We start from the raw sequence: 21,737 nt of genomic DNA, 5'->3' as shown, positions 1-21,737 counted from the left end.
TGTCAGTAATGGTGCATGCTCCGTTCTTGCATTACAGGCGAATGGACATAGTTTTTCACACCTGGAACATGAAAAGGCTGTCTCTTTGCTGAAGAGTTTCCCGAAAACAGTGGACCTGGTAATCTTGAGGGAGAATCCATCTTAAATATTTTTATACTATGCTGGTAACCCAATCGGAAAGGACATACAAAAATATATAGATACCCCCAGATATTTGTTTATATCTAGGAATAGTCACATTTGCCAATTGCTGGACCAATGGCAAATATTAGTGCCAAATGTATAATAGGTTACATATCTTATAGTATTATTCATGGGTATAAAGAAGAAGAAAAAATAATGTCTGTTTAAAATGTGGTGTTGTAATTGCAATTTTAGTTATCTTTCAGCCTGAGGCTGTAGATTGGTGCAAATACGTATTTTCTTTTCTTTATGCTTTTTTTTTTTAATTTCATTAGTAGGTTTTTCATTGAAGATATTGAGAGCAGGAAAGCATACAAGCTCTTTGGGAATTACATTTGCCATTAACACTGCCTCAACTTTGTATATGCCTTTTGTAAATATATATATATATATATATATATATATATATATATATATATATATATATATATATATATATATATATATTATATAAAAAAAGAAAAATGTGAACAGATTCTGTTTGAAGAAAGACTTAGAAAAGAATGAATCCTTTTTTACTTAAAAAATATATATATATGAAATTTAAATATGCCCGGCAAAACTCTCAAGGGCCGTTTTGAGAGTTCCTTTAATATACATTTGTAAAAATAATAATAATAATAATATGTAATACTAATTTAAAAAAAAACAAAAAAACCCAATATTTTGAATTTATTATTTAAAAAAAAAATGGCATCTCCCAGCTTTCTCATTATATATGTATAAAATGGATGGCAGTGTTTGATATGGCTGAGTGTGTGCTGCCATGACAGGAATGTTGTGGCTAAAGAACAGTCATCCCAACTGTACTGTAAGTACATTACATAGCCAGGCTTACCTGCAGCCATAGGCTGGTTTACCTGCAGCCACATTTTGTTCCTCTGCACTACAACAATCTAAAGATGCCATGGAGTAACCCAAAGCAGTGGTAATTGCATGCTACAGTGCCACCTACTGGTGTGAGGACTGGCTCGTTCTTTCAGTACTGTTGTGCCATACTGTATATGAATAATACAGTGCATGAATAAAACATAGCTTACCTGCAGTTCTGGTGTGTAATTGAAAAGCTCAGCTAAACTTACAACTTGCACGGCTTTCAAGGGCCAACTTAAGAATGTGTTTTTAAAACCTAATTTTAGGTCACAAGCTCCATGGTTTTTAAAGTTATAGTGCTCAATGAGGTTTTTAAATTGTATGAAATACAAGATAAATCATATTATTATTGACTGTGATGTCATCATTTATTGAGAGGATGGAGATGACATTATTTGAGGATGTTGAGGATGTAAAAATAGAATAAGTAAGGAGAGGATCTGAACTTAAGCTTTAAATAAATGTGAACCAAGTCAGGATAACATCATTCCAAAGCAGAACCTGCTTCTCTGGATCTGTGTTTTAAATAGAAGGATGAGCAATCTTAAACTTACAGGAAATCAAATCTTCACTAAATACAGTCTGGCTGCCTTTCTTACTGTTATTGAAAAACACACACTGCAGCTGCTGGGGTGTCAAGTTTCTTTTTTGTAAAAATGTCATCTCACCCTCTGGTTTCATTAATGGTAACATCCAACATGCCATGGCCAAACTGAACTATTTGATTTCTTTACTCTGCTACTCTTGAAGTTATACAATATTAAGAAAACCTCTAATTTACACTGTTTACCTGTATTGGAGAATTGGTGACTACAGTTGGTCTTTCTATAGCAGTTTTATAATGGACGTGGCTCTTAGTGTGTGCTTACACAAAAGGTCCAAAATGACTAAAACTCACTACAGTGGTTCTGTTATTCCAGTTTCCAAAGCACATTCCTCTCAGTACTATACTTCCAGACAACCCTAATTACACATAATTAAAAGTACACATACAGTCCCACAGACCCAGGAAGAAAGAAGGGGATCAAAATAAGCAGCAGCCAATTAAAGCACTTCAGAAGCTTGCAAGGTTAAGGTAGGTAGCCCGGTGAGTCTAACCTAAGCCAAGTTCAGCCAAGTATCAATTTCTATTAGCAATGTATTTGCACAGACATTAAACCTGTGTTTTTTTTTTTTTTTTTTTTTGGGGGGGGGGGGATATATATATATATATTTTGACAACAATGACAAAACATCACTGAGTAATACATAAATATGTGAGGGTGCTGTTTTAAAGCCCATATAAATACAATTTTCACAGCTTTTTAATAGTATTTACTTTAACAACAAATCTAGTGTGTGGCATTGAGATAGTCTTGACAAGAGTGAGAAGCTAAATGAATAGATTGTAAATGACTAAATCTGAAAGGCCAGACTTGCTTAGCCATAATGTGTGAAACAGAAAGTGACTGTACATCCCATTATTACAGTATGCTATTTAAACTTCAAACGAGGACATCATAATTCAAGTTTTGAAACATCAGGGAATGGGCATTTTAAACTTATCACATCTTTTGAAAAAGTCCCGTTTTAGCAGGTTACTTTAAAAGCATACCATCGCTTAAACAAAAGTATTTTTAAAAACAAATTTTACTTTGCGCTTTCTTGACATTTATAAATGTTTCAGTTTTTTTTTCATATTTCAGTAATAAAGCTGTTTTCAATATGCAAATGAAAATCAATATTGTAACAGTCAGTGCCATATGAATTGCTGTCAAATATGTATAGACCAAAAAAAAAAAAAAAAAAAAAAAAGATCCAAGAGACACTTTATATAGAAGGTTCTACTACTTTTTTTTTTTTTTTTTTTTTTTTTTTTTTTTTTAAATAAAACAAATGTAGCATTTGAGACATTTTTGAGCAAATCTAAGCAGTTACAATTTCTAGCCCTATAAAAATGAATTAATAAATGTGTTCCTAGCTTTGCCAGCTACAAGTACAGGTGTTGTGTTGCAATTTTGCCAAACACAGGTTTGAATAAGAGCATAAAAAAGTAGGAAGCTACACACTGTAAAATACTACTACAATGAATAACAAACACTATAGAAAACTTTGATAATATCATTTTTCTACCAACTGTTTTCAGGTAATTATCTTTCTAAAGCATTGGTATACTTAGCTTTGCTCAAATTGTGCTGTTTTATAGTGAATTCAAGAGTATATGGAATAAATAAGCATTCAAGATAATGAATTGGACAACTGACTTGTAAAATGAATTTCTACAGTAATTGTGAATTTCTGTTATAAAAAAACTATATATATATATAAAAATATATCTGTAAAAAAACAAAACATTGGTAATTTTTTGTATGTGTTTAAAAGACAGCTAAATATAATACAACTAATATATGGTACTTTTCAGTCTAATTGCAGTATTGATGTACATAATTGTGAATGAAGACACATTTAAATAATGTATTCATATAAATTAATGTATTCCAAGCTTCTGCAGTATGAAGACTTACTGGACTTGAATGCTGCTTCATTTTTTGTGCAAAAAGTAATTAATGAAAATATTCAGTTTAGTTTGACAAATTTAGTGAGAATTTATTATCCTGTTTCTTGATTTGCACATGCAAGTTTAATCCTTCCAGTTTTATTTATGTATTGACACTAAGATATGTAATTGTTAAAGTGTATATTCTGTGTCTAGAATGCATTTCGCAGATGCTATCTGTATATATTTAAAATAAATTTTACTAAACAAACAAAACTAAAAAACTAAAACTAAATGCTGTGCAGTGTATAACAGGGCGATTTTTGGCTTTGGAAGTACAATTTTTTCAGTATTTAAGAAGTGTTTTGAATAATGTATGAAAGTCTATTGTACAAACAATAAAATGTCACTTTATTGTTAAAATGCTTTGGGAGTTTTTGTCTCATAACTGCATATTTAGCCAAGACCAAAGCCAACCATCACAAAACATGTCTTCCATAAACTTTCATAATTGAAGCCTGGGCTTTTGAGAACTGCTCGGCCTGACACATAACTATACCCTTAGCATTGATCTTAAACACAAAACCCCATTTTGACCAGGTGTTATCTTTTTAAAACACACAAGGCTATGTTGCAATGCTCTTAAATATGTATAAACTACCCAAAGTGACTGCAAAAACATTCTTCATATATCTGTTTTGGAGAATTATTTGGGGTTTCTTGTATTTTAACACAGAAGATCAGAAAAACACCCTACACCATAAAATTAACAGTTTGTATTGCTAAGATTGTGCATATGGTGATATACAGAATGTTTGCCTTGAATCGGCTTGGCAGAGAGACGATTGCCTGAGCGTGTGGGCAAGGCAGTCAGTACCCCTAAGGTTTAAGAGCTCAGGGATAGCATGGGGAGGTGGTGTTGTGTGTGTGTGTGTGTGTAAAATCGCCTGTGGTCCTCAAAGGTTTTAATAAAGGATGATCGGCACCAAAGTAATAAATGGTAACCATTCCTCATACTAGCTATAGTCCAAATTGTGCTGTGAATGTATTGACTGTACTGTGATGTGCATCTTTATGATAGTTATTAATAAGAAATCATTCCAAACGCTCTGTCTGAATTCTAAAGTGAAACGTTTCTGCTAGTGTTGTCTTCAGTGTACTGTGACAAAACATTTACATGTGCAACAGGGTTTGCTACAAAGTGTAATAGAAGTTGCAAATGTATTAAATGTATAAAGATTATGGAGAGACCGAGGCACCACCCTTTACTCATTAATATGCCACATTTACACATCTGGAATTTGAGGGCTTCCTTGCACGGACAGCTCGCTTCAGGTCCTGCCACAACATTTCGATGGGGTTTAGGTCCAGACTTTGACTAGGCCATTCTAAAATGCAGAATTTCTTCTTCTGCAGCCATTCTTTTGTAGATCTGCTTGTATGTTTAGGATCATTTTCTTGCTGCTTGACCCACCTTCGGTTTGGCTTCAGCTCATGGACAGATGGCCTGATACAATGCAAAATTCATGGTTGTGTCAATGATGGCAAGCCGTCCATGCTTGATGGTTGGGATGAAGTTCTTCTATTTGAACGCAGGGTTTGGTTTTTGCCAAACATAACGTTTCTCATTGAGGCCAAAAAGTTCTACCTTTGACTCGTCTGTCCAGAGAACACTGTTCCAGAAGTCTTGTGGATCATCTATGTGCTCTTTGGCAAACTTCATACGGGCAGCAATGTTCTTTTTGGAGAGCAGTGGTTTCCTCCTGGCTATCCTTCCATGAACACCATTCTTCTTCAGTCTTTTGATAGTTGAGTCATGAACACTCACATCAGCCAAGACGAGTGGCCTGCAGATCCTTGGATGTTACTCTGGGGTTCTTTGTGACTTCCTTGATGATTTTCCAGTTTGTTCTTGGAGAGATTTTAGTAAGATGACTGTTCCTGGGTAGTGATTGTGGTCTTGTACTTTCTGACAGTGTCTGGCAGTGGATTGGTGGAGCCCCAACTTCTTAGAAATGGTTTTGTAACCCTTTCTAGACTGATGAGCATCAATAACTTTTTCTTAGGTCCTCAGATATTTCTTTTGATCATGACATGATGTGTTTCCACACACCTGTATGGTGAAGACCAAACTCACAAAATTTCTGATCTTTATATAGAGTGTGGCCTCCCAAACTCACCCCTGAAGATCTACCTAATTATTTAAACAACGGATTCTAATTATCACCTTAATTGCCCTGATAAAACCAGGGGTTCACTTACTTTTTCACATACCCTGAATCTTAATTACTCATTGTTTGTCTAATTCATACATCGTTTTGTTTCAAAAGACATGGAATTGGTTAATATAAACCCTACTGGATATTTAAGACTGGTTTTGATTCAAGAAAAATATGATACTGATCTTACAGCACTTTAGTTCAAAAGCATTTGGTAATTTCTTTAGAATTTCTCTTTTTTTTCAATAAATTAAGAGAATTTCTTCAAAACACACAATACAAACAGCATGTTTCAAATTACTCTTTACTTTGTTATTTATGTTAACTGCAGTTACATATTAATTTATGAATATTTAATGATGTTTGTTTTAGACTGAAAAATGCTGGCAGATGTTGTTCAACTGATTATTTTTCCACCTGAGATTGCCACCACTAACCTTCGACCACATATTTTCTTGTGGTCTGGATCAGCACACCTTGTTCACCTGGTAGAGTTAACAGTACCATGGGAGAAGGCTGTAGATGAGGCATATGAGGAAGAAACTTTGGTATGCTCAACTAGCTGCTGCAGCAGAACAGTGAGGATGGAGGGTCCGGGTTTATGCAGTGGAGGTGGGTTGTCGAGGATCTGTGGCACACTCTCCAACCCGGTTTCTCAGAGACGTCGGGTTCAGTGGCCAAGAGTTGCGGCGCACTTATCTGAAGCAGCAGAAAGGAGCAGCAACTGGCTGTGGTTGAGACGGAAAGATACTGGCTGGGGATCTAAAGCACATCAGAAAGAAAGCAACTCTGATGTACAGGTAAGTAAGCTGGGCTGAGTTTAGTGGGGGGGGGGGGGGAGGGGGGGGGGGGGGGGGGGGGGGGTCATGCTGGGATGTCAGAATCACTGTCGAGCCCTCTTGATGTGTTGTGGGCTAGTCGATGAAAACACTGAGGATGGAAGGTACCCACTTGATGACCCCAGAGATGAACCTTACTTAGCTCAATGCAGTCGGTTGTCATGCTGACGCGCTGGGGAGACTGCACTGTGGTTGATCCCCGGAGCCAGCATTGCAGCCGTTTTGTGTGCTGATGCGCTGGGGAGGCAAAATAAGCTGATCCCTGGAGCCAGCATTAAACTTCAGCCATCAGCACCAGGCAGAATGGAAGATGGAAGGAAATGCAAATGGATGGAGACACAGATCGATCACATTAGTTTACAATAAAGCTACACCTTAATCAAACACACAAAACACCATTGGCATGCCAGGGTATGAAAAAAGCTCGCTCGCAAACAAAATGCCACATTTTACAAAAGTGCTTAAAGTCCAAGCATCTTCTTAAATAGCAGAGGTTTCTAATGGTGAATAAAGTTCACTAGACAGTTCTGTTTTTATAAGTGTTGAAACTGTGCTTTAATCTCTTTTGACACTAGTGTAGATTTGATCAACACTACTGTCAAAAGATAAGCGCAACAGCATTGGAGACACTGGATCAACTAATAAGTGATGAAATCCAGATAATATTCTCCAATACTGTAAAATGCTTTGAAAAGATTCAACTTCAAGGCTTTTGCTGGCAGTCTATAGATAAAATCATTCCCTTTAACTTTTAAAAACACCATCCTACTTCTGTATAACCAGTTAAACAGATGTAGTGTCTCTCACGAGAAAAAAGGCACACAAAAATTACATAAGGGCATACCCAAGAACGAGACTGGTGAAATAGTCTGTTGCATTGAATGGTGTTTTTCCTGGACTGTGCTGGCAATTCATTTTGGGTGGAGTTAGTTTTCTAAGACACCTTTATAGATCTGCAATGCTGAAAGAGTTCAAATGTACTTTGGATATTTCTGAGTCCAGGTATAAAAGTGTAAACTGTAATCCAAATAACAAAATATTAAACAAAATCCTTTCAAAAAAGTAGCAGTGTACTGTTAACAAATTAAAGAAAAACTGTTAATACACATTTTCTGACTGCGTAATTGTAAACATAAAACGTTCAATAAAAATAAGAAAATATCTAGTCAAAATAATTAGATCAGGAATTCTTGCATTTTGTAGAAAATAAAAATATTAAATTAATTTAATCATGTACACCTCAAATCTTCAGCCTTGATATGCAGGTTTCAATTGAATTTGGTCTTAAGCCTCTTAACCTTATACACAGGACATGAATACATGCTGTATACACTAGAAGTAAAAACAAATACAAATAAGTAATAATGTGAATATTTAAGGCCATGGAATCATTAGGAGTGATGTGCGCGTGTTTGTAGTGTAGCGGAGACACATCGGTCCAGCTCTTAGCATTTAGGTAGGTATACGGCTTCTAAGGTATTCCAATAGTGCATCAGTTCCTCTGGCCACAATGGCTGCCCTAGGATTGCGAAATGGATTTCCATCCAGCACTAGTGCTCTGCAAAAAAATGTTTTAATTCATAAATGTACAAATCAAAAGTTAAAATGGGCATTTACTGCTGATGCTTAGATTAACACACTGTACTTTCTTAATTACAAATAAAAAACATTTGGGGATGTTTATAGTGAAATATAATATAATTTAATGCTAATCACCATACAACAAAGACGTTTGTCAGAAAAATTGTCAATGTGTTAAACATGTTAGCCAAGAAAAACATTAATGAGAAGTGTAAAAGCATTTTAATAAATGCGAAAGAAAGCACAGTATACTTGCTCCGCTAAATATCTATATTTCATCTATTTTATTTATATATATATGATGTAGAGACTAAATACAAAATTACCTCTTTCTGCATTGCAAAAGCTCCATAATAAAACAAATTATTTGCAAGAGTGCGTGGTTTTCTCAGCACCCCAGGTGTAAAATATTGTTTTGGATAAATCGTCTCTTAGGACAGTAGTTACAAGAGACCATTCAGGTCAGTTAGACTCCATACAGCGCTGGTAATAATGAAACTTACTAGTTAACCATGATGTGCAACGCAAACAAAAACAAAACAATCTTATTCCAAAACTGACTAAATATCATTCTGTAGTAGTTTAAATACTCTAACCCTGCAGGGGACCTCAGAATTCAGACTTGCGAATTAAAAAAGCATCTCCCTTGGTCAAACTGGTGTGAGTTTTGTAAAGACAGTGCTGATAACATTTTACCTTGTTGCTGGATTGATCCCCCCTCCCCCCCCTTGAAAATAAATTCTGGTTTATTTCAGTTACTAAATTAGCAAAGACAGGGACAAACTGCAATTGTAATTGTAACCCATGCTTCTTCAATGCACGCTCCAGCTTCCGCTCCCTTCTGAATTATTCCTCTTAAATAAACAAGCCCCAATTAAAAGGATTTTTCAAAGGTGGTGCACTCTTGGTTTTTCAGTTTTCTGCAATGGCTCCCCCCAGTTAGAGTGTATCAAGTGTTGAAACTGAAACTCAGTTTCTTTAAGAAAATGTATTGGACAATAACAGTCTATTGTTTTTTTCTTAGTTTAACCTATTTATTTCCCCTTGTTTCATTCTAATATCAGTATATCTGATACAGCGTATAGTGTATGTATATGTATTTTATTTTGGAAAACAAGTCAATGAACGATAATATAACATGATCCATTCTGAGATATAAACTGGAACACCTAGCTGGGATCCCTGTAAGCTGGTTCTTGCTGAAGTTCACACTGGTAATAGGGTTGTTGCAGACTGCACCAAATACATCATCCGGAATGGAAGACTCTTGTGTCTCACTAAGAAGGAAAACAAAATAAATAAATAAATACATAATTAACACATGAGATTTTGGGATTTTGGGATCAATAAGCTACTAACAACCAAACGAGCAAGATGGGCCGAATGGCCTCCTCTCGTTTGTAAACTTTCTTATGTTCTTATGTTCTAAATAGCCCTGCCTTTCACATTGGTACTATATAAACTTTTTTTTATTATGTTTTTTTTTTTTTTTTTTTTTTTGTACAGCAATTCAGGATTCACAAATATTTCAAATACAATGCTACAGACAAACTGTTGTATCCTGGTACCCTGTAGGTCACATGGGCTGATTGCAGTGAGACTGCAGGAGTGATGTAACACAATTTTTGTTCCTGGGTAGTAAGTGTTATTTCCTAATTGCTTATGCCTCAAAAGTATAGAAAATGGCTATTATTCCCCACAAACTTTGCTTTTGTGACCAGGACAGTGATATTTTGAAATTTACCTATTTCCAATGAGAAAACGGACGAATTTATGTCTTTTCGTTCACATAAAGTCAGAAAAAAACAACATATGAATCCAAATTAACATGTATTTATACTAGAGTAATACAAAAATGACTACAAAAGATTTAGAAGTGAGTAGTTTTTCGGGATTTACGATTATACTGTAAATCACTTCGGGAACGAGGAGACTCATGAGTACGCTCCATGTTCTCCTTGAAATCCTTGAATTTATCAAGATGAGCATCAAGGATATGGACTTTGAGGGACATCCTACAGCCCACTGTGCTGTAGTTCTTCACCAGAGTCTCAACCAGCTCCACATAGTTTTCGGCCTTGTGATTGCCCAGGAAGCCCCGAACCACTGCGACAAAGCTGTTCCAAGCCGCTTTCTCCTTACTAGTGAGCTTCTTGGGGAATTCATTGCACTCCAGGATCTTCTTTATCTGTGGTCTGACGAAGACACTGGCTTTGACCTTTGCCTCAGACAGCTTAGGGAAGAAGTCTTGAAGGTACTTGAAGGCTGCCGACTCCTTATCTAGAGCGCTGACAAATTGTTTCATAAGGCCCAATTTGATGTGCAGTGGTGGCATCAGCACCTTCCGGGGGTCCACCAGTGGCTCCCACTTGACGTTGTTCCTCCCCACAGAGAACTCAGTCTGCTGTGGCCAGTCCCGCCTGTGGTAGTGCGCCTTGGTGTCCCTGCTGTCCCAAAGGCAAAGATAGCAGGGAAACTTGGTAAAACCGCCTTGGAGACCCATCAGGAATGCCACCATTGCAGCCATCTCAGAAAAATGCAGATATGTATCCACTTAGGCAGCTGGAATTAAACTGAACTGGTGGGCTTAAGGTCCCTGTATTTATATTACTGGAAAGTTCTAGACGTTACTCCAAGTTTACTCAGCACTGAATCTATCTGGAATGTTCTGGAAATAGGTAAATTTCAAAATATCACTGTCCTGGTCACAAAAGCAATGTCTGTGGGGAATAATAGCCATTTTCTATACTTTTGAGGCATAAGCAATTAGGAAATAACACTTACTACCCAGGAACAAACAAAAAAAAAAAAAAAAAATTGTTACACGTGGTATTAACTACAACACATGAAGTGGTTTGGTACTGGGAAGCAGCAACAACTGTTCATCTAGCACTGAAACATTTGTTTATCCCAAATTGAAGTGTAGACTGCAAGCAGAGAACTAAAAATATACTTCAATAGAGGGAAATAGTAGGAACAGTGATAATGTTGCTAGTGCTAATACATGATATATTGTTTAAATCTTGGTTAGCTTTTCTATCAATATAGAAATAATGTATGTGACAGATACCTGTACTCCAATGCCTTTAGTGTTTTTATGGCATGCACATTAATCTTGGCACGGCTTGGAAAAGTCATATCTGTATGGGGAGCATCTTTGCCTTTCTCCTCGGCTCTAAATTACCAAATAAATATATAAAATAAACAATTAAAAAAAGGTAATATCCTACTTATCTATGAATGAGGAAATGACAGTCACAGGAAATGATTAATAAGCTTAGGGGTATATATAAATAAATAAGATAAAGCACAGGGAACTTTCCTTGTTCATACAACTGGAGTGCTGTTTATCTCCATACCAAGCAATGAGATTTTGCCATGTACTTACAAACACAGCGTGAACTAAATTGCAAAAGTACAGTATTGGAAATTGTGTGAATATCTTTGTTTTAACTGTTTATTTTTATTATTATTTTGATAAATTACATTTTTAGAATTAAAATGCCACCTCCAAAGGGTCCCCCGAATGGCTCATCCAGTTAAAGCGCTGCCGCTGGGAGTGCAGGATGAGTCACACAGCTTGGACAGTGCCAGTTCACGTCCAGCCTGTGCAAAAGGACGAACTTTGCTGGGGACCCAGAGGGGTGCATCACACTGGCTCCGGCGCTCCCAGGGTGGGGGATGGGAAACCGGCAGGGATTGCGTCTCCTCATCGCACAACAGCGAACCCTACTGGCCAGACATGAGCACATTCAGAGTGGATAAGAGGCAGGCTGGTCTCTGCTCTCCGGGATCGGTAACCGGCCCACCTCTGCTCTGGATTGCTTGCCGTAAAAGCGATTCTGGCTTTAGGCTTGTGAGGTCGGAGGACGATCACACGCCCTGAGAATGTCTGTGAATTGAATTAAATGCGTTACATACTGTATTCTATAAATCAATTCCATCAATAATGTTTGTGCCCAATGATAAACACAATATAGGATTAAATATATGATTCCAATGATGTTAATCAGCTAGTTTATTTATTACCTGCATAATGACAATGAATGTTTTGACTGTACCCCTCCCCTCCATTTCAAACCTATAAATAATGTTACTACCATTTGGTTTGAGATCACATCTAGATTTCCCTGATACTGCTTTTTTATACAACCGAAAAGTTTAGCATTCAGAGTGATGTGTTCATGTTAAAACAAAACATACCATAGTAATAGTGTAGCGAGTCTTAACAGGGCACAGTCAGTGATGTGGTTTTATAAGAATTAAATGTTTGTTGTATAATCATAAGTTTCAAATCTATAAATTAAACCACACTTTATTTAGTTGTTTTTGCCACACCTAAATTGATTCTCTAATTCAAAGTGAAATAGAAATATTAAGTCTAACCTATCAATGTTCATTCTGAAAGGTGTAATTACTTGGTTGGGTTAAATAGCCATGATAATATTCTTGTCATCTCAAGTTACAGTATGTTATTTTTTTTTTTTTTCTTCAAGGTGAAGATTTTGGACATTCAGATCTATCCATGGTAACCCCTAAATATAAGTGGTTGATGTAATCAATTCTATAGTTTGACATCCTCACTGTGGTGTATTGACTTATGAATTTAGACCTGTTTATTTTTCTAATAATGATAATACAAAAATAAACTAAAGCCAAAAAGATAAATGTATTATCATGTAAAAGCATTAATTCTGTGTATTCGAACAACTCTTCCCATTAATAAAATATGAAGGTGCTGTGCTAAGTGATCACAGTTCTCACCCCTATCTTCCTAGTGTGGCGAGCCAACTCCATCACTGCATTTGGTACAATTGCAATTATGTCAATACTTAAAATGCAGGAGAACATGGTGTAATGCATGCTGTCAGACAAACACAGGGGCTCACTGTTAAGAGATGTCTGCAGATGGACCTCAAAGGATTTCTCTCCAGGCCCATGATTGTCAGCTTTGTCAGATTGCCCAGTGCATAAGGCAAACTGCATAGGAACAAAGAAAATAAGTCGCATGATCCGGCTCAGCCAATCAAAGTCGAAAGAAGCATCCCAGTCAAGGAATAATACATCTGAGTAGCAAATAAAAGCAGACTTACAATTCTACTTAGCGAAGTGTCGAAGTGCCGGTTACACTTTCAATACTGTCACAAAGCCTATTGGAGGGCAGTGTATATTATTCAGATACAAAATTAATATATGATCACAGAAAATAATCAGTTTAGTCAGTGGTTTCCACTACACCATATTACAATCTAGAAAAAACTATTTTTGTTCTGCTATTGTCTCGGTGAAACCCATAATAAAAGCAAATGTTTCATTGGGAAGGCATTGGAAGGATACTTGATGTGTAAACACCCTTCAGAAGCATTTTGAAACAACAATTATCCTACTGGTGCATTATCATCCAAACCTACATGTTGCTATCCCCAAAACAGCAAACGATGAGAGGCCACTTTGATAGACTAATTGTGTTCTCCATGGCTTGTCTGCAGTAGTACCAAAATGCCTAGATAAGAGACAGCAGGATATTCCCCAAGCAACTTTATGCAGGCCCAGTATATAAAAGTAGCGTGACATACAGATGGACCCCTCTACTACTGGAGGTCTCCGGCACTGGGGACACAGAATGTATCACAAGCCAATAATGGTGAAAAAGAACGACAGGCTAAATGAATTAAAATGAGCTAAATGCAGGTGTCCTGCACATACTAGTCTTACAGTACCTGCTGATGTCGTTGTTGGTGAGCTCCAGCCTTTCAAGGCCCTGCAGGCAGTGATTTCAACTTGTTCTCGCTCAGCTCTAAGACACTGATAGATATTCAGGTGCTTCAAATGCTCTGGTCCCAGAAGGTCAATTTGATTATTGCCAACATGGAGCTCCTGCAACAAAGTAAAACTGTTTACAACTGTGTACAGAGGATATCTTTATGTCATCTGTCCTATTCACAAAGTTTTTACCCCATGTGTATTTTAAAGTGTTTTTTCAAAGTATGTGTTTATTCAAAAAAACAACGTTTGATATTCATTATATAACTTCCATAAAGTTGTCTTAAAACTGTTTAGTAATTAAAACTGTATTGTATTTATAAAAACAGACTTTGTCCTTGCTTCAAATCATGTCCTTACACCATTTTACATGAAATAAGGTGGTTATAGAATTTAATAAAAGCTAACCTTCAATGGCTATACCTTGAGCAGTTTACAGGCTGGGAGTTCTGGGAGGCAGCGGAGCTTGTTGTGTTGGATGTAAAGCTGCTCTAATGAGGCCATCTGTGCCAGCTCTGGAGGAACCCTTTCCAGCTGATTGCTTGTACAATCCAGTAGTTTCAAAACCTGCATGGGAACAAAGTAAAGAGGATAAACACAGAAACTGTTAAATAGAATTAGTGGTCAAATGAATCGCCTGCATACTGTTAACATTCAACAAATACAAAACCTACAACTTACTGAACAGACAGAGGACACTCCATGGGCATTCATGGAGTACATTCGTTATCATACGAATGATGATAGAATAAGGGTGAGTCCATTGGAAAGAAGATGCAATGCCCTATGTTCACTGTGTATAAGGTGACCAGAAGTATTTGAAAACTACATTGTAATTATTAGAATAGAAAAAGAAAAAAAATCACTGCAGATCATGACACTTGGCAGATGGAATTTACCTTCAGGTTTAATAAAGTTAAATACGGGTTATAAAATATCTTATTGGTTGTCTGCATCGAAGTTTCATATACATGCAAATTATAAACTATACTCATCATGTAAGAAGTCTCACGATTCATAGATACATAATGGTTTCACGTCCATTATCTTCAGTGCTGATGCACTGCACTGATGAAAATGGACAATGCAATTAGTGGCAGCCTTCAGGTGTATTTCCATACAGGATCTGCATTATTTAGGCTACAGTCAGCTAAATAATGTTTGTGCCAGTGTTAAAACATTTGTTTGAGTTTATAGCTTTATAATGTACTGCAGTTCCCAAAAACAAAGGCCCACTGGGGGCCACAGAACATACACAAATGCTCATCAGGCCAATTCAGAGCTCAGGTTTGATTGTTCACTCATCACCTTGATGTCTTCCCTACTGTACATTAGTATCTTGGAATATCTTCCAATGTCCTTGCTATGAGGATGAATCATTGTACAATACGGGGTGATTGTAAGGAAGGTGGGGTCTTATGACAGGATACCTAACGTTATGGGAGGCCTTGAGCCAAGAAAGTTAAGAAACCCTTGCTATACTGCATCACACTCGGAGAAGGCTTCCGAGTTGTGGTAGCTTCTTCTGTTCCTCCATTACAATTGCTTGGAAGATTTAATATGCTCTTAGCCAAGTAACTTTTAACTGATAACAGGTATGGAAGTGCTTGACGGGTCCCAATTACGGAATAATTTCATTAGCTAAAACCACTTTAAAATAACAGATTTAAACAATGTATGTAAAACTTTTAAAGATTTAAACATGTACCGAAGATTAAGCTTCTGCAGGTGTTCGAGTTCTCCAATAGCTTTAGGTAAAGAGGTCAGTTCGTTGTCATGAATCTTAAATAAATAATAATATGTTTTGCTTGTATGTCAGTTGCAAGGACTGGATTGAAGAGCTGTAGAAAAGGAAATATAAAAATATGGCTTTTTAAAGACACCATTTGTGAGATACTCCATACACAGAAACAAGACATATTTAATGTCAGACACTATTCACTGTTTTGTGTGCTGGGGATGCCCAAAGCTATTTTCGTAAAACAGACGTTTGTCAATCTTTATAAATTTATATACCAATTCAATTTGTAAAATATATATTTTTTTTTTTTGTGTATGTGGTTTTCACTTATTCAGATTAGATCCAATTAATATTTTTAATTGTTACTAACTAATCAGATTAATCAACTAAAATGTAATCAAGACTTACAAATCAGTATTTAAAACTGAGAAACAGCTGATATCAGGGCTGTATTGTGTGGTCATTCCATCAGCTAAGTCTACTACAAGTATCTTCTAAAATGGAGGTACATACTGTAAAGCACACACACATTTTAAACTGTAAGAGCTGGCAGCACTCTAATGTCCTCAGATAAAACCTGCACCTTGTCTGATGCAAGAAGCAGTTTGGTTAGGTTTGTTTGATCCCACCAGCAATCTGCAGATCCGAAAGAGACATCCTGTTTAGCTTCTTCTGGGGTGTCTAAATTCAACCGGCACACAGTGAGGCACTGAAATAAAAAAAAAATACCAGTAATTGCCATGTTCTGTCATTAACAAACCAGTACCTGTAACCAAAACAGTCTGACAAAAGAACAGCAACCCATACATTACACCATATAATAATTAATCAAAATACAGTTACTGTAGGAAATCTATGTTTTATTATTAAATAGTATGCATAAATGGGTACACTGCTAAAAGAAAGATGATGCTATTCACTGCAAGTTTGAATTTTATGGTAGCTCCTTTGAAAACGGACAGGAGCGCTGTATGCAACAGGATTGATGCAGTGCTGCCTTGTTATTCCCTAACAAACTGCACACTTCATAGAATGCAGTTTGTTTGGGTGTTTTTATCATTACTATATTTCCAGTACTGTACATTACACTCTGGACTTATATAATACAGGCAACTTCTCAGAACACACAGGTTCACAAAATGGTCTCAGTGCTGACTTGTCTGATAAGGCTTGCTTCATGAAACAGTGGCCTGATGAATGAATGAATAAATATCTATCTATCTATCTAAATCTATAGATGCATCGTAGGGAACTTTTGCACGGATTTCTCTTTGTTTACAAAAAGTTTAAAATAACGTTTCAGTTGGGTTCTCGTTGGTTGGACGCATTTTACTTTGTTTCACGCTGTGTTAAGTGAATTTTTCTGAATATGCTGTAGTCTTTGATTTATGGACATTTATCTACCATTATTGTTACGAATGTTCCCTGAGCCATGGTAGGATTAAAAAACAAACAAAAAAAAAAACACAAATAAACTAATTATATGCAGTTATGATGGGGAAGACATGGAAATAGAATGTTCACCCCAATTCTCTAGCTTACTACCGGCGTTTAAAATTATGTTCATCAAAGTTAAAAAAAAAGTGCCCTGTTGTATTACCAGTGTCCATACAACAGCTGCTAAAAACCAAGACTTTTTTTTTTGCTTATGCAATTTTCATTTTTCTCAAGAACCACATGGGCTTTTGACTTGATTTTTGGTGAGGCTATTGAAAATACTATTTTCTTGAAGTGTACCACATTTTGTCTCATGATTTTTTAATATTTTCAAAGTTATTTCAACTTTTTATGTTATCAAGTGACAAAAGTTCCCTGAGGAAAAATGCATAGATTTTTATAACATCTTTGGAAGATAATTGTGTTATAATTGTCAGTAATGTTAAAGCACATTAGGATCTACTATTTGCATCGGTAAAAGTTTTATATTCCTGTGGTAAAGTTGACTCAGCTGACCATTTAATTAAATTTGGAGCACTCTTTTTGGTGAGGTCGACTAACGGGTTAACCGCTGTGGCGTACTCGGGGATGAAGCGGCGGTAATAATCGGCTAAGCCCAGTAGTGACCTCACCTGAGTCTTGGTTTTGGGGATCGCTGCATCAACCAAAGCCTGGATTTTGGTGACTACAGGTCTCACCCTTCCATTCCCCACTAAAAATCCCAAATATTGAGCCTCTGTTTTGGCAAACGCACATTTCCTCAAGTTAGCTGTAAGCCGGGCTGCCCTTAGAGACTGAAGAACGGCTGTAACCCTAGCCAAATGCTCTCGCCAGGTGGAGCTGTAAATCACCACGTCATCAATATACGCTGCTGCATATTCATGATGTGGGCGTAAAACCTGGTCCATCAGTCCTGAAAGGCAGTGGGCGCACCATGTAGCCCAAACGGCATGGTTTTAAAGTGGAACAAAATGTGTTGAAAATGCGGTTTTCTTTCTGGAGCTGCGGGTTAAAGGGATTTGTCAGTATCCCTTTGTCAGGTCCAGAGTGGAAATAAACCTCGCCTTTCCCAGTCTATCTAAAAGTTCGTCGACCCGAGGCATGGGATATGCATCGAACTTAGCAATAGCATTCACCTTTCTGAAATCCACACAGAAGAGGTTGGTGTCGTCTTTCTTAGCCACTATGATGATCGGACTGCACCACTCGCTCCTGGAAGGCTCAATCACCCCAAGCTCGAGCATATCACATATCTCTTTTCAAATGCTGCTTCATCGACTTTCCGGGATCCGGTACGGTCTTTCTCGCACTGTGACACCTGGTGGAGAGATAATGTCATATTCAACTAAGTTTGTTCTGCCGGGCACGTCAGAAAAAACATCGCTGAACTCCTCAATAAGCTTACGCAGCTCTCTTTGCTGATCCGGAACCAATTGTTCCCCCATAGAAATCGCTCTTATGCTCGGGGTCTCTGGACAGGGGCCTAAATCAGCCTCCATATTGCCTGGGGCTATAAATAAGACCTCCCTTGCCTGCCAGGGCTTTAACAAATTGACATGATAAATTTCACGTTCATTTTGGCGATCGGGCTGTCTAATTTCATAATTTACTTTCCCTATAGCCCGAATCACCTCATACAGCCCCTGCCATTTAGCACACAGTTTTGATTCGGATCAGGGAAGTAGCAGCATTACCTTGTCCCCTGGTTGAAAAGTTCGAATCCGTGCATTTTTGTTGTAATGCTGCTGTTGTCGGTGCTGAGCCGATCTGAGGTTGTCTTGGGCCAAACAACCGAGCAAATCCAGGCGATCTCGTAGCAGGAGCACTTCACTACATTTTTAGTCGAGCCTTTGTGCTCCTCCCAGAAGGTCGAGAATGCTGTGAGGCTGCCGGCCGTACAGGAGCTCAAAGGGGGAGAACCCCGTTGAACTCTGTGGCACTTCTCTCACAAAAAGGAGGTAGGGAAGAAGCGATGCCCAATGTTTCTGCTCCTGTGTTACGGCTCGCCTCAGCATCGACTTTAAGGACTGATTAAAGCGTTCAACCAAACCGTCCGATTGTGGATGATAAACGGACGTCCTGATGGGACGTATTTTTAATATTTTGTACACCTGCTGTAACGTCTTGGACAGAAAATTGGTCCCGTGATCGATCAAAATCTCCTTGGGGATCCCTACTCTAGCCATAATCTGCGCTAACTCGGTGGCTATTGCAGCTGCACTAGTGGACCTCAATGGAACTGCCTCCGGGTATCGCGTTGCATAATCCACCACTACTAATCTATGTGTGTACACGGAGTCAGAAGGTAGCAAAGGGCCCATTATGTCCATTGCAATGCACTCGAAAGGAGTGGAAATAATCGGCAGTGGGACCAAAGGGGCGAGGCGCACTCGACCCGGCGCTACTCGCTGGCAGTCTGGGCATGTGGCTACATATTTCGACACATCAGTATGATGACCGAGCCAATAGAATCGAGCCAATATTCGTTCCCTCGTCTTCTCGGCTCCGAGGTGCCCCGCAAAAGGGATATCATGCGCCAGCCTCATGACCTCGGTCCGACAAGACGGGGGAACCAACAATTGTGTTACAGGCTGTCCTGTGCCCGCGGCTAGGTTTACTCTATACAGTAATTGCCCCTTTATACTGAAATGTGGATATACTAGCGCCCCAGAGCCATTCACATCCTTACCTTCAATGGACCGGACCTGCCCCCAAGCGTGCACCAGTGACGGGTTGTTCTGTTGGCCCCACACTAGGTCCGCGCTTGAGTACCACGGGTCCGGTACATTAAGAGGGGCTGGAATAACCTCTGCCCTAGTCGGTCCAGTAACCTCGCTCTCTCGGTCGCACTGCATTCCCACTCCCTTCGACTGCCGTTTGTTACCATTGCAGCATTCTCCCACCAGACCCCAGCCTTGTCTCAAAGACGCTCCCTCCCATTTCGCGGTCCATCTCTCCTTATTTGTTTTTCTAGGATGGAAAAGAGGGGAAAACATTTCAGGGTGAAAAGGAAACACATCACCAATCCGTTCTTTTTTTTTTTCCTGCCACGTTTACGTGTGTGGCTGAGACTGCCATTATTTGCATAATTCTTTGAATTTTGGCCAGTCTTGGCCCAGAATAACTGGGTGTGGCAACCTTTCCGCCACCCCCACTACAAGGTGATGTTTTATTGGTCCTACCGATAAGTATACTTTTAATGTGGGGTATGCCGCCGTGTCTCCATGGATATAGGAGATGGCCACCTGACCTTGTGGCCGCCACAACACACCGCCCAGGAGAGCTGTCCTAATCAAGGTTTGCTCACACCCTGTGTCCACTAATGCGTGGGTTTTCACGTTCCCTAAAATAACATTGATCAGACAAGGCCCCTCCCGACCATTTTCCCCACGCTTACCCGCTTCAGGTGCCCAACTGCACGCGACCACGTCACATTCCATGGCAGCGGGGCATGACCTGGCTTAATGTCCAGGCTGGTTGCACCTGAAACAGATAGGAGGGAAAGAGGAGGCATAGGTCAGAAATCTGTCCCGCTGCTGGTATGGCAACGGGGCAGCACTACCCCAGCTGGGGGTCCAATGGGGTCGGTGCTCTAGGAGGTCTGGGCCCCGGGAACGAAAGTGGTGGTGGTGGTGGTGTTGGAGGAGAGGAAGGGAGAGGTTGGCTGCTCTGAAGGGCAGGGGCGGACAGGATTCCGACCCGGGCAGAAGTCAGGGAGTCCTCAAAGTCTTCAGCCAGTTTGACAGCCTCCTCCAGGGTGTCGGGGTCTCGGCACCGACCACATGGCAGAACTGCTCTACCACAATGGCTTTCCCCATCTGCTGGGCGGTCTTCTTCCCGGGGGTCAGCCAATGCACCATGTGGTCGCATTCGCCTCTCGTTCTTTAGCGCCCTCACAGGTCGGGAGGAAGATTTATCACCAGAACTCATATTTCTGTCACAATTCCCCAAATTTTTTTGTTTATCCTGCAAAATATCTGTTTGGGGAACATTTGTAACATTAGGGTTAGGGTTATGGATATTAATGCATGTATTGGTTTATTTTGGAGTCTAAATGTTGAAATTCCCTTTTTCCATGTCAGTTCGAATGTTTCCAGGCTTATTTTAGGCTTGGAAGTTATTTTTGTGTATGTATGCGTGTATGTATGTATATGTATTTATTTATAGATATTTTAACAAACGTAAGATATACATGTCTACATTATGTTATGTATAGGTGGCTGTACGTGTAGGATACAGGCAGCCATGCATTATGAGAAAACATTAAAGCTCTTATCACAGATAAAATATTTCTCATAACATATGGCTGATAATATATAGTTTACGCAAAGTAAAAATATAGTAAAAAATAGTGTCATGTACGACATCTATAAATATGGACATATGATGGCACTAAAGAGCAAAACGTGCTGTCTCTAATAGTTTTTAAATAAAGTTTTACACATTTTTCGCACATCGCTGTTGTCTAAGTGCCGAAATTAGACATGTTGACATATCTTGCTAAAAAGAATACCAACTGATTATTAAACATAATACCTACTATCTTTCTGAGATCATAATTAATATTAAATCTCTGCATCAACATTACCTTGCATTTAGAAATGCTAGTTTACAAAAACAAACAG

General features: G+C 38.5%; 1 protein-coding gene and 1 pseudogene across 6 annotated transcripts in view; one reads left to right on the top strand and one right to left on the bottom strand.

Annotated features, from left to right (window-relative positions):
* Positions 1-540, top strand: part of LOC121330501 (leucine-rich repeat-containing protein 7-like) — a 119,397-nt gene extending 118,857 nt beyond the window's left edge. For 5 of the 6 annotated variants that reach the window (XM_041277057.1, XM_041277061.1, XM_041277058.1 and 2 more), the window contains one exon: positions 38-540. In XM_041277057.1, coding sequence (XP_041132991.1) covers positions 38-145 — 108 coding nt within the window. In that variant the 3' untranslated portion in view covers positions 146-540. The remainder of the gene's footprint in view (positions 1-37) is intronic. The other variant, XM_041277060.1, reaches the window with a different exon arrangement.
* Positions 541-11,076: 10,536 nt separating this feature from the next.
* LOC121330702 lies at positions 11,077-20,972 on the bottom strand (annotated as a pseudogene).
* Between the last annotated feature and the right edge of the window lie 765 nt (positions 20,973-21,737).

The sequence above is a fragment of the Polyodon spathula genome, chromosome 18, assembly GCF_017654505.1.
Source record: "Polyodon spathula isolate WHYD16114869_AA chromosome 18, ASM1765450v1, whole genome shotgun sequence".
NCBI lineage: Eukaryota > Metazoa > Chordata > Actinopteri > Acipenseriformes > Polyodontidae > Polyodon > Polyodon spathula.
The sequence above is the reverse complement of the archived record's forward strand: the minus strand, read 5'-3'. Positions and strand labels throughout refer to the sequence as shown.